The sequence below is a fragment of the Calypte anna genome, chromosome 6 (assembly GCF_003957555.1).
Source record: "Calypte anna isolate BGI_N300 chromosome 6, bCalAnn1_v1.p, whole genome shotgun sequence".
NCBI lineage: Eukaryota > Metazoa > Chordata > Aves > Apodiformes > Trochilidae > Calypte > Calypte anna.
This window is the reverse complement of record NC_044252.1, coordinates 28,732,466-28,746,460: the sequence shown is the minus strand read 5'-3', so window position 1 is coordinate 28,746,460 and position 13,995 is coordinate 28,732,466. Positions and strand designations below refer to the sequence as shown.

Sequence of the window (13,995 nt, the reverse complement as noted above, 5' to 3'; positions counted from 1 at the left end):
TTTGGAAAGAGAGGGAGGTGATAACAGCAATGGGAAGCAGGGCTTGGAATGAGACCTGTGGCTGAAGAGAAGCCAATGGGCAGCCCAAGGAAGAACACCAAAAAGTAAAATACTTGTAAAAGGGCCCTGATTAAAAGTGGAGGGTATTTGAAATTGAGGTCAGAGAAGAGCTCCAATGACCTAAATAAGACCTCTCTGTTCCTTCAAATGGAGGCATTTATTGATGTGTGAGTTTATTTGTAGTTTTTACCCAGCTTCTGGTTGCAGACAGATTCTGGTTGACTCTTTTCTACTAGGCTGAAAAGCCCTTCGGTATTGAAGAGTTTATCTAGTGTATTTTAAATAAACCTTTTTTTCCCTTTTTGCTCACTTAAAAAGATAAAGGCGTTGAGACTTCTCATTGCAAAGCACTCTCCTCAAATCTTAGGTAATTTTTTCTTTTCTCTTGTGGTTTCTCCATAAATGTCATTGTACTATCTTTTCAAGAACTGGATACTGTAACTTTATTTTGGTGTTTTCTATGTCATAGAAGAATATTTTCCCTTCTGCCAGTGTCCATCCCTTTTTGCTGCAGTGCCTTACTGGCAGCACACAGGTTTGAACACATTACCTCCCACTTCCTCTACAGAGGCTTTGTTTTCCAAGATAATTTTCCATTCTTTGCCTCTGACTCTACCTCTAGGAGTATGAATTTATAACTTTGCATATGGTACAGTTAGATGGGGTTTGTGCTGATGAGTTCCAAACAAGCTCACTAGGTTATGAATGTCCCTGCCTGGCCTCCTTTGCCTCACATGAGCATACCTGGCTGAGAAGGACACCACTCAAGCTCACACGGACCTTCTGGGTTTTTTCCAAGAAGTTTCCACCTGTTATTAACCACCTCTAGGACCGCTCATGCTGCAAGGCTTCAATATGGAGTCTTCTCGTGTTTTAAAGATTGACTTAGTTGAGATGACTGGAGTATAGAGTCTGGGAGGAAGGAGGCAGGGGCACTGAGTAACTCTTTGTACTGAGTTGTTTGTTTTTTTCCTTTCCCAGATACTTCTAACTAATGCTGCCAAGCCTGTGGCAATGCTGCTTTCTGACCTGCCTGCCACAGTGAGCCATGGGTGTTTGCCAAAGGAGGGAGGAATGAGTATGGATTATACCTTTGCCCATGCAAATCTGAAGATAGCTTAGGAAAATAAGAGGCAGAAATAAGTCTTTCAGAGCACTCAATGGGGATAAGCCAGGTGGGGGTAACCATTGTTACAGTGAGACCATCTCCAGATCCTCTCCTTTTTCACCCAGTAGTCACTGGAGAAGAGCAAACTGTGCCCTAAGATGAACACAGAGGGGTCCCTGTCAAAGTCCTCTGTCCTGGTGTTGTTCCAAAGCTGCTGAACACCGGAGCTGGCACACAGCTCCTTTCCTCACATCCTCACCAACAGCAAGGCAACCCTCCATTTTATTTTATTTTATTTATTTTTTTTAAGGAAAGAACAAACCCAACTTTCAGCTGTCTCCATACTCAAACAGCAGCTCTATGGAGTCTATGGAGCTGTCCTCTGCGCAGTGCACTCAGCCTGGAGCAGAAACCTGCCCTATGCAAACCCTATCAAAGACCTTATTAAAAACCCACGCACCTTTCCCGGGGGAATCAGGTGCATCCCGTGGGAGACCCTTCCGGGGGTCTGGATGCTCACGGCCTCCCTGTACCTCTGCAGTCTTTGCCCAAACCATGGTGGCACCGAGGACCTACCCCTCTTTTTTTTCCCGCTAACACCCCGAGCAGCCCAAGGAGCGGTCACTGGGGAGGAAGGGGAGGGGGGCAGAGAGAAAGGCGGCGGCCGTGCGGGACCTGCGAGCTCCCGCCCGCCGGTGCCCGCCCGGGGCTGAGGCACCTCCGTGCCCGCACCCTCGCACATGCTCACTGGGGCGCCGCGGGAGTCTGGGCATGTGCAGAGCGGGGCCGGGCCGCTCGCCGCGCCCGCCGCGCCCCGGGGCTTCGGGAGCTGCCTCCGCCCGCCCTCTGCCAGGTGTGCAGCCGCCTTAGGTGAGGCGGAGAGGGGGAGCCGCTGGCCGGCGGCGGAGAGGCAGGATGAACAGCTCCGACGAAGAGAAGCAGCTGGAGCTCCTCGCCAGCCTAAAGGATCAAGGTAAAGGCGGGGGGCGCCGACACCGGAGGGAGCCGTTCCCCCTGCTCCGCCGCTGCGGGCACGGGTTCGGCCGACGGCAGCGCGGCCACCGCGGCCACCGCGGGGCGGTGTGAGGCGAGGGCTGAGCGCGGGGGGACGGGGCGCGGCAGGGCGGGCGCGGCCTGCGCCGGGGGCTGCTGCGGCCTGGGCGTCCCCCGGCCCGCCCCTCAGGCCCCCTGTGCTTCCCAGGCCGCTTTCTCTGTCCACGGGAAAAATTATATATATAAAAAAAGGCGAAACACAGCCTTGACAAAATAAATCGGGGGAGGGAAACGTTTCTGCTCTTGGGTTTGTCGGTGGCCGCCCCGCCTGCTTCATCTCCCCACAGGTGCTCTCAGCTGAAGCGGGGTGAGGGTGGGCGTCGTGGGGATGGGTTGGGGTGAGGGGCCCACGGGCTGTCCCTGCTGTCACCCTGACCCCTCCATCCCGGGGTTTAGGCCAGCCCATGTCCTGGTAGCCCTGCGAGGCTGTCCCCCATCCCCTGGTTGGTGTCACCGGCTCCAGGGGGTGACAGTCGGGAAAAAAGAGACTCAGGGCCTCTCTGTGGAGCTTCGCTTTATTTGAGGTGCTTGGCTGGGACCTGGCACCACGTCCCGTCTCCTGCTCAGCGTTTCGGGATCTATCCCATGCTCACCCAACCAACCCATCTGGCACCCTCCATCCTGTGAAATTCCTGCTGATAGCGCCAGGCTCTCCCTGATAGCGCCCGAAGTTTCTCCAGAACCTTTGTAGTTCCAATGTAAATGAAAGGAAGCGTTTGGTCAGGGTTGGTTTTGATTCCCCGTGTGAGTCACTCTGGGGGCTTTCTGTAGAAAAATCCCGGTGCTTCTGTTTTGTAGGTGATCAGGAGCGTGTGGTTTGGGGTTAGGAAACCAAACCATTGTAATATTTCGTCTTCTGTAAGAAGGGGCAGGGAACTAAATTGAATGACATGCTCAAAAGGCAGCCTGCCTCCAAAGTCAGTCCATCCCCAAACCAAGTTGGGCCAGCAAAGTTTCTCCCTCATCTGGTTAAGCAGATGGACAGCACCTGAAGAACCAGCGTTAGCAGCCATTGGGTTTGGGGACATCAAGGGATTGATTGGTGTCTCTCCTGTCTCCCAGCTCTCTGTGCAGTAGATGCAGAGCATCAGTGATGTAATTAGCAGCTGTTAATTTCCACGGTTGCATTCCTTTGGTCTCCCTGGGGCCTGGGAGGAGCTGTTTGGAGAGACTTGTTGGACGAAGTGGTGTGAAAGAATGAGATTATGGGTCTGTGATCTGTTACTTATTCTGACCATAAATGCACTCGGTCACCTTCGGTGGTGTAAGTTTTTCTTAAACAAATTTCAGCTGGATATTTGTGACCTGCTTTGGCACTTGTTTTGTAGCTGTTCCTGTACACTCAGCACTGTAAATTCATTATCGTTGGCTGCACTCAGTGTGTTCTGACTTGCAAGGATTTCAGTGGGTACAAAATTAATTATAATCTTACATCTTTTTTTTTTCCTTCTTCTAAGAGTGTTTTGATAATATAGGACCAAAAAATAAGGCTAATAAGCTGTTTTTTTGCTGACAGTCTGCTTCCATCCAGTCCTGTTGGCTCCAGCGGAGTTGTCTGTGCCAAAATGACATTTGCTAAAATGACAATAATCAGTTGCAAAACAAAATTAGCAAGTTTGAGTTCTTCTTTAGAGAAATCCTATCCTCTTTTAATTGGCTAGACTGGGACTTCAGTTCCCATATCTGGAACTCTTCTGCTCCAGTGGACTGAGTATCCTTTAATGTCTAATGAGAATTTATGGACTGCAGGAATTAGCTCAAGGAAAAGATACTGTAACTTGAGGACTGGCTGTTCCAGATCCACTTAAGCTGTGGAAATAGAAACTGTACACTGAAGACTGTTCTGTCAGGGACTGTTCCTGATGGGTGTTGGTCCCCAAATGTGTGAGTGTTAGTATGTTATTGTGAGGCTACCTTTTTTTTTTTTTTTCCTTTTTTTTTTGTCATTTTCTGGCTGGCAAGGAAATTTGTTTCTTTTTCATGAGTGGAAAGCTACCAAGTACAAAACTTTTGAATACTTTCTTCTGGGTGCTGTTTTGCATCTAAACCAATGCAAAATTATGGTAGCACACTGTAGTTAAGTCATGTTAACTGATAAGACAAAGAGTCCAAGTGATAAAATGGTGATGAGACATAAAATTATCTTAACAGTAAGGCTGTAAATATTGCTATTGTAGGTGATTTGTTTCCCTTTTATATCCTGAGTATATATAGTTTGCCTTCCATTCTTACTGACAGCAAAACAAGACTATTTGAGACACTAACAACTCTAGAAAAGAGAAAATAAATTATATTATCACTCCTCTTTATTGGTTTCAGGCGTAGATAACAGTATTACTTTGGAAGCAGAAGCAGTTGATGGAAGGATCTGCTGTCTCTGAATATTTGGGGAATGAGTATATGTATTTTCAGGAATCCTATTTTTATTGTGTTTAAAGAGACATATGGCTTCAGACTACTGCAACATCGTGGTCTGTAGTCTGATTTCTGGAAAACACCTATTGATTTGAAAGGATTTCACAGAACAGTTGTTCAGTAGCCCTGGTTTCTCTTTCAGGATGTGTTTTTTCTAATCTTGAGGAACTTGCCTGACACCAGGTGTCTAAACTGGCTGAGAAGTGATTGCTGCCACATTTCAATGGCTGCTTCTACTTTTCCTAAAGAAGGTCAGTAGAGTGAACCTGAGGCAGGTGTTCCCCAGCTGCCCACTCAGTTCCCAGTGGCAGCTGTGACACTGACTGGTGTCTGGGCAAATTCTCAGGGCCCCTTGGAAGAGCCCTGAATGGCAGCAAGGACACTGAAGCTGTCTGTGTGCAAGATATGTTTATCTTTCACACAAGCTGAATTTTCCAAGTCCCTGTGTGTTAGACTCAGATATCTGATACTGATCATTCTTCTGCTTGCTCCATTACCAAGTTTAAGGTGAGCATCATGAAGAAATGTGATCTCTGTACTGGTGATATTTAGGACTTGAAAGTATTGTTTGAGTTTTAATCCTGTGGATGCCTTTCTGAGATAGATAAAGCAGATCAGCTATAAATATTAGTCCTACCTAACTGCACTCTTTAAGTGCTGTTTCCAGCAGTTCACTTTTCTGCTCAGCTGGTCCTTGTAATTCCTCTGGGTAACACTTAAAATTGAAACAAACCAAAATCAGGTGGGCAAAACCTTGCATTATTAATGGTTGGTTGCAGAACCTGGGGAGCTGTAGCAAACCTGACAAAAAGCTGCATTGTAATAGCAGTTGATTATCTGCCTGGAAGATTACCTGGTTTGTCTTTGGGATTATTTGCACTGCAGGCATTTTACCCTTAAAGATACTCCTCTTCCTCTGTGGTCATTCAGTGTAAACAGGAACCAGCAACCAAAACATCTGGAGTTACAAAGTAGGTAAAACTACTATTCTGGTACCACTTCTACAGTCACATTTCTGCTCACTTTGCTAAATAAATTATGTGGCTTACAACTGCTGTTAATTACACATGTACCAAACATGTCTATACTACCTGGATGTTCTTGATCAGTCTTGAAGGTCTCGTTCTGTGTCTGTTGTCTGGATTTGATGTGATGATTTCCAGTCTCCAGCCCCAAGCACTGTGGCTCTGTATGAGATGTATTTGTCTCTCTAAAAAAAAAAAAAGAAAATAAAAAATGCCAGAAACTTTGAATAAGGTAATACCATGCATCATCTAAGGAACAGACTGCCAATCTGACAGCAATATCTCAGAGCAGTACTTTTTAAGTATATGCTATTGACAAGCTCTTTGTGGTTTGTCAGATTTATTCTTCGTTGTGGTAGAGGGGTAATTTTTATGGCCTGAGGAGTTTTTTTGTTTAAGGTAGCATATCTTGCTTGACTGCTGCATTCTCTGGAGTTATCAGCTACATAAATTTTTAATCTTTTTTTCCCCTTATACCTGTGTGTTGGTATTTGTACACAGCAGCCATCATTCTGCAGCAGAACCCATCGTCTTTGAAAGCTTTCTTCACTCATTAGAGCTTAAAAGTGTTTCCCACTTCAGTTTCTTGTGTTGAAGCATACCTGTTTTTCAGAAACTTGCAAAGGCAAAGTCTTTGGTGTGATTTTAGTGGTTAGGCTTGATCATCTCAATCAGGAAGCTGTAAGGCTGCAGCATGCAAATTTGGGGTCTCATTAAAAAAATTCTTTGTACACATTTCTACAGGTTTGGGTAAAATCAAAGCATGTGGAAACACAGACTGGATCTGACTTACAATATGTATACTTAACACTTATGTACTTAACACTTCTATGTACTTAGGCACGTGATTTTTATGTGTTTATTTTTTAAAAGAACTGTTTGGTAGCTGAATCTTGTAGGTCTGGGCTAGTGCAACTGATACGTGACCAAAAAAAAAGGTTGTGTGGCTGTGTAAATCTTCATAATGTGTTCCTATGTTCTGCCTGCCTCAAGATTGGGAGTAATTGTGTCAAGTAACTGATACAATGCCATCCCATACAATCACCTTTACACAAGCCCATAAGTGCTTCTTTTTAAGCTCCATCTCTCTTTGGTGCAGGCTCAGGAGATGTTAAAATGCTGCCCAGGCATCACTTAGAAGCAGTTTGCATCTGTGTGGTGCTGCTGCTGAAGCCAACATACAGATCACCTGGGTTTAGTGGAAGGTATCTTTGAGCCTAAAATGGGAAACAAGGAAAAAAAATAAGGCCTTTTTTTACTTTTGTTTTACTCTTGACAGCAATTTAAAGGTCTTGTGTATGCTTTGCTTGTAGGGAGTCCTCTGCTATTTGAGAGGTGGTTTATACAACTTGGCCTGGCTCTTCCTATTCCATATATGCTGAGATGAGGGGAGTGATGGCAGCGTTCCCACAAGAGCTTCTGGTGCAGGGTTACTATCAGGGATAATTCTCTCTATAATGATACAAATAATATGATATCTCTAATGATATGATCTGTACCTGCAAAAAAGCCAGGTGTTAATTTACCTCTATAAAAAAAAAAAAACACAACAAAACACCAAACCAAAAAAACCCCAAACAAACAAAAAAACAAACCTAGTGAAAGAATTTTTTTTTTTTTTTAGCTTCTTTCATTGAAGAGCTAAGGATTTCTTGTGTTGTAAGCTCTTTTTCCTGCACCATGAAAGACATGCCTGGTGTGTAGTCTAGAAGAATAAGTAGTGGAATGACACTCGGTTTCCTTGACAGCTCTGCTTACTTTTTGTTTAAATAAGTAGGGTTGAAATGCTGAAGTGGCATTACTCACTGATTTGGCATGGAAGGGCTCTCAATCTCCTTGAAGGCCACCTTGGTTTACAGTGTAAATGCTAAAGCATACACATGTAGCATTTTTCAGGTTGTTTTGTTAATTTGCATTTTTCGATGCTTTAGAAATGAGGTTGATGAATTTTTTTTAAATAAAAAGAGTAGGAAAAAGTCTCACCACCTCACTCTGTGTAAATGGAGGTGTATTTTCTGTTGTTGAGTATGAATTATAGTCATTACATACTTTTACCTTATGACCTTGTTTTACTAATAAGTGCTTTTTAGCCATAATAAGTATCTAATATATAAACCATCTAATTTAGATAATACATGTCTTCTGTTAGCAAATCCAGGTTCAGGAGGTTTACAACTAAAAATCAATAAACCAAGGCATAATGAAAGGAGCTTTGGTCTACAAAGTTACTACAAAGCTTAATTAACACAGCTAATGTGCATTGGTACAGTTGAGAGGAGCATCTCTGCTGCCCATCTGAGCTGAGGAGTGAGGAGATGGTGAACAAGCTTGGTGGGGTCATGAAGGAGCATGATGTGCTCACTCCTGTTGGCTATTCTGTGGTTTGACTGGTTTATAGTAAGAGCAGTGTTGTCTGGAAATATGTTTTGGGTGGGTTAGGAGCTGTAACCTAAAATATTCTGTTCTTTTCTCCCCACACTTTTTTTTTTCCCCCAGGTTTTTTCTTAATGAGTGAAGTTGTAGTGTTGCCCTCAGACTGCATCAAGATAGGCTGATCACAGAACTGTGATTTGTATCCATTGTTTATATAATGCTGCTGTATATCAGGAATATTTCTGATAAGGATAAACTTAAATTAGCATCAGACAGCAGCAGTATCTCAGGAGGTGTCTGATACATATTTATTATATTTCTTCAGGATTCACTGGAGACTGAGGAGAGCAAGATATTTTACTATCAATGTATGCCACAATGTTGTTTCTCTGGGAAAATAATAGTTCTGGAATTCAGTAGCACATTTAGTGAAGCATCTTTGGTTGTTTTATTCAATTTATTGGAAAGAGATATCTTTATAGGGTAATTTACAAATAGCATAATCTGAATGAGTCACAGTGAGATGTTTTGAGATGCTCAGGTGCCATTGAGCATAGCTAAAGGATACAAAATGGTCCTGGCTCTCAAATAAGGTTTAGGGAAGTCCTTATTGGCTTGTCAATCTATAAATGAATGCTTATGATACTTCCTATTCTACCAAAGAGATTTTACAGCTAAATAATCTGCATGGGATTTGGGACATGCAAGGTATTGTCTAGTGCTGCTGATATGAATTGTTCTAGGGTAGTCTGTTGGCAAAGAGGTCATTGCCATCCTTATGCCTTTTAGTGCTTCAGTGAAGGTTATGTAGACTCTTGACTTTTTCTGAGGTGGCCTCATAACTTCATTGTACATAAAACACTTAAACACTTGAAAAACTTGATGTAAAAACTTCCCAGTATCATCCCATAATTAAAAAAAAAAAAAAAAAAAAAAGAGAGAGAGAGAAAACACCCTCACACTTCATAGTTTCTAAATAATCTTCTGCCTTTGCCATCAATCTGATACACAGCATAAAATGTGTAGTAATTTTAAATTATTGCTTCTGTTTCCAGGCCTGATAAAAACAGCATTCTTCATTAGGTTTAGTGTTTAATAAATCATACCTAAAAGTCTGAATGATGGGATCTCTGTGGGAGCATCATCTAGAGGTTGCCAGCTATGAAGAGCAACCTTAAGACATCAGATCCTTGCTGTGCATTAGCTGTGTCCAAGGAAGAGCTCCTAGTTTTGTAACAACAGTAAGGGCACGGTGAGCAAGGTAAAAAGGCACTGAAGAAAGGTGCTGTGAGTGCAGCATGAAGTAGCTGATGGTTTTGTTTTTGCATTCCATGACAAAGGAGGTTTACCATCTGCAGAGAAAGAGGGAAGTGCTACACAGAACAGGAGCTTTAATTCCCAGTTTCATGCATGCAAGCCCTTACTGGGGGTTGCTGGAGCATTGTGTAAGTTTTGTATCCTTGCTTTTTGGTAGCTTGTTTTTGTGTCTGTGCCTTAAGGGCTGATGATTCAGAGTCCTCTGTTCAGGTGGCATGTGAGGAAAGCTGTCAAGGGTGGGGCAAATCTGTATTTACTCTTGGCAAACATTTATAAAGTACTGAGTAGCAAGCATGAGTTTGCCTTAAATGTGAGCAAATATGAGCAGTTTTCAAGTATGAAGAAGCTTTACTTGTATCTGTTAATACAATTTTAATTAATTTTCTTGCATTTGGATGCTAGAAATCTTTTCATTTGTCCTAAAGGTAACAGGGAAGTGGCTTAGAAGTGGAAGAGTGATCAGGAGGCAAAGCTTTTATGTAACTGTGTAGGAAATCTGTTGCTTGGCTTTAGGTGCCCTTAGAGCAACTTGCATCAGTGTGGTTTCATCTCTGTTCACCTACCTGTTGTTTTTTCTGTTTCTGTAGTATGGGAGGTGGGCAGGGGCCTCGGGGGTAGGAAAGGAGAGGCAGTCAGATGCAAAAAAAAAAAAAAAAATCAATCAGCTACCAGTTAAGCTTCCAGTTCATTGTGAATTTTGTGTGCCCTTCTTAAACTTTTTATTTTGCTGCCTTAGGTGTGTGCCTTCATTGCCCCAACTTCTCATTTCTGTTATTCTTTCAGTGTGTCTCATATGTGCTGTTTGGCCTTTGAGACCATAGAAATTTTATTGTCACTAGACAAAAGCTGAATGCACCTCCAAACCCTAGAGAAACAAAACCTTGCTAGAAAGGAACACTTTTCAGGCTCTAAGATACATACTGCAAGAATAAATTAAGATGGCTATTGAACTTACTCCACATCTCATACCAGCCCCCAGTATTTCCTCTTTTCTTGTTTGTTTTTTTTCTTGTACCTAACAGAAGCAGCAGTAGCATACAGGTGCCTTTTCAATCCATCATAGTTAAAAGTGGATTAAGGGTAGAAATAAATAGTTTTCAGCTGGTAACAGGCTGGGGTTTTGTTTTAAACTTGACATGTGGTACCCTACATCTGAAGACTTGAGCATGTAGAACCTGAAAACCTACTCTCCCTTTCTAGATTTAGATAGTTAAACCTTTTCAAACAAGAAGCTCTTACAAGTAAAGTTACACATTACACTGTTATGATGTTTCTCTTTCTTCCCTTCCTCAGCATTTCAAAATCCTGCATATTGGTTACTGGTTTGAAACCTCCAGCATTTTGGAGGTGGTTCTCTTCCCAGCTGATCCCTATAGCTGAGTTTTTGGGTAATCTTGAGTAAACCATACAAAAATATCTCATAAGACTCTTAGGAAGAATATGTTAATAAATCAATAAATAAATTAAAGTGCTCAGCTACTCTAGAAGTACAAATGTGTAACGGTATTACATTAACCATGTTTTCTAGCATTGATCTGTAACCTAAGCCAGTGTGGGTTTAAAATGGTGACTGCAAGCCAGTACATTCATCTTGTAATTTTTGAACTCAATCAATAAGGTTGCTTAACTCTCCATTGATCAAAAATTGATTGTTTTGGCAGTCACCATCTTTTTTAGCCACTGTCCAATTATTTCTGTTCTAAAAGGGTATCCAGCTCATCCATAGGCTATTAATGAAGTTTATGACCCATGTTATTAAAGAAGTCTGTGTAGATAGCCAGAAGAGCTTTAAAATTAATACAATGGTTTGGGTAAAGGAGATGCTGCAATATTAACTTTTTTGTTTTTTTTTTTCCTTGTGTAGCTATTGGTGAATATGAAGAGCTTAGAGCAGAGAATAAGAAAACGAAAGAGGAGGTTTGTATCTATTGATTATTTCTTTAATAGTGAAATGCTAACTATCAGAATACCTTACTGGATGTGGGAGGTTGTTGGCTGCTTTTCTGAGCTCATCTGGTTGCTTACTACAGTGTCACTCATAAGTACTACTTGCATGCCTGCATGTATTAAGGACTCCCTATATATATCAATCAACTTCCAGCAGCTATTCCAGCTATCCCACTCCAGAAACATTGCTCTAAATAAATGTATATATTGAATGACTGCTGCTATACCCAGTTTGCATATGGTTACAGTGTGAGCATAGACCAACTCAAGTGTTTAGATGTTTTTGGGAAAACTTATCATAGAGTCATAGAATCATAGAATTGGCTGGGTTGGAAGGGACCTCATAGATCATCAAGTCCAACTCTTGAACCACCGTTGCGGTTGCTAGACCATGGCACTGAGTGCCACATCCAGTCTCTTTTTAAATATCTCCAGGGATGGAGAATCCACTACTTCAGTGGGCAGCCCATTCCAATGCTTGATCACTCTCTCTGTAAAGAAATTCTTTCTAATCTCCAACCTAAACCTCCCCTGGCACAACTTAAGACCATGCCCTCTTGTCTTGTTGAAAGTCGTTTGGCAAAAGAGGCCAACCCCCCCCTGGCTCCAACCTCCTTTCAGGGAGTTGTAGAGAGTGATGAGGTCTCCCCTGAGCCTTCTCTTCTCCAGGCTCAACACCCCCAGCTCCCTCAGCCTCTCCTCATAGGGTCTGTGCTCAAGTCCCTTCACCAGCCTGGTTGCCCTCCTTTGGACCTGCTTCAGGACCTCGATATCCTTCCTGAACTGACTGGCCCAGAACTGGACACAGAACTCGAGGTGTGGCCTCACCAGAGCTGAGTACAGGGGCAGAATCACTTCCTTGGACCTGCTGGCGACACTGTTCCGGATACAGGCCAGGATGCCATTGGCTTTCTTGGCTACCTGGGCACACTGCTGGCTCATGTTCAGCTTCCTGTTGATCCAGACTCCCAGGTCCCTTTCTGCCTGGAACAAAAGAAGGTTTCAAACACAAAACTTTCTCCTGGATCCTAACCTTGTTTTATTACAACTTGATTTGCACAGTGGAACTTCGTGAAAAGAAAATCGAAAACTCTTCCCCTCACCCAGCCCCTCTGAAAGTTCAGTATGTAGGAATATGATTTCTGAAGTCTTTTTCCCTTTGACATCCCCTTTAAGCCCCCCAATGTTTCTTTAATAGGAGAGCAAGATGTCTTATCTCAATTTGCAGAATGGCACTGTGGCATAGAAGAGATTTGCAGTGCATCACGTTCCTCTGTGAAATCTGCGTGCCTGTCCAACTTAAAAAGAAGCTTTGAATGTATGGGCTGAACTTGAAACATTAGCACAGGCTTCATTTTTTTAATGTTCAGAGATACTGGAGTAAGAAATAATGACCACTTTCTAGAGTCCTCATTGTCTTCCTAGTAGTAAAATCAAGCATGTTTGCTGAGGTAGCTCTTCCCACTCAGGACTTTTGTTGATGCAACACACCTCCTGTCTGTGAGGAAGCTGACAGGAACAGAGGGATTTGATGGCAGTGTTCTGTTGCATAAATCCATGTCAATGTGCAAAAGGTTTTTAGCAGATATCTGCCAAAAGAAACTGTGAGTCTCTTATCAGTTTTAGAGAAGGCAGGGAAGTCAGTGCTATGCTCTACTGTAAACAGAAAATTGTCCTTTCTCTGGTTATTGGTGACCTGAACGTGCAGGAAACATGGTGGTTTTCAAATCCCTCTTAGCTGCAAAGACATGTAGGTTTAATTTAGCTGTTTCTGAAGTAATTTCTGAAGGGTTATATTTAGTCCAGTAATTATAAATGTTGCAAATTAAAGGCAGTCAGGAAGACATTGTCTGCTTTCTCATTACTGAAGAAAACTTGGTGCCTATCTTCACTCTGTCCTACCCAGTGACTTTTTCTTTTTTGCTGTTGTTGCTGCATTCCCATTCTGCTGTCCTACACCAGGATTTCACATATCCCAGGAGATCTGTCCTCTGTTTTTACTGTTCTAAGTCTGTGGTACTTACCTCTGTGCTCGGAAAGAGAATGAAAATGAATTAGACCAAGAATCCATCTAACCCAGTTTCCTCTTTCTGACATCAGCAAAGAGGGAGGAGTGGAACAGCATGTATGACACCTCCACAGATTACTCTTCTCATCTCCAAACCACCTGCAGCCTGGGGAATTCCTCACCTCCATGTGGTTCCAGTTTCTTCTGCTCTCCACAGCTCTTTTCCTTGAATTTGTCCCATCCCTTCCAAGCCCATGCTGATTGCTGGCTTCCATTATGTGTGGGGACTTCTGCACCAGGATTGTCCTCTGCATGAAAACCAGGCTGTCCAGCTTTGGCCTGCATCCAAATCCTGCTCACTTTGGTGTTTCTTGAACAAAGCTTTGTTTAGCTTGGAAGGGGAATGAGGAGCTTTTTATTGGGCTGCAAAACCTTGTCACCGAAATGGAGATTAATCAAGGTGTTCTGAGGTGGTTTCTTGCCTTCTGCTCCTCTTTCTTCCTTCCCCCACACTCTCACAGGACTTCTTCCCTGCAACTGGGAAGAAGAAACACACATCCTGTGTGTTTCTTTTGAAAGTTGGTGTGATGTTTTTCTGAATACTTGCATAACTACTGAAAATCCTCCAACCCTCAGCAAGGGGTTTACCTCCCTAGTTGGGCAAATTAGTTAACCACGTGCTCAGGGTT

The 13,995-nt window shown here is 43.0% G+C and overlaps 1 protein-coding gene across 1 annotated transcript in view; it reads left to right on the top strand.

Annotated features, from left to right (window-relative positions):
- Window positions 1-1,926: 1,926 nt before the first annotated feature.
- The window catches only part of SHTN1 (shootin 1), a 59,233-nt gene continuing 47,164 nt past the window's right edge, over window positions 1,927-13,995 (top strand). Inside the window, exons 1-2 of the mRNA XM_030453232.1 lie at window positions 1,927-2,141; window positions 11,216-11,268. Coding sequence (XP_030309092.1) covers window positions 2,084-2,141; window positions 11,216-11,268 — 111 coding nt within the window. The 5' untranslated portion in view covers window positions 1,927-2,083. The remainder of the gene's footprint in view (window positions 2,142-11,215; window positions 11,269-13,995) is intronic.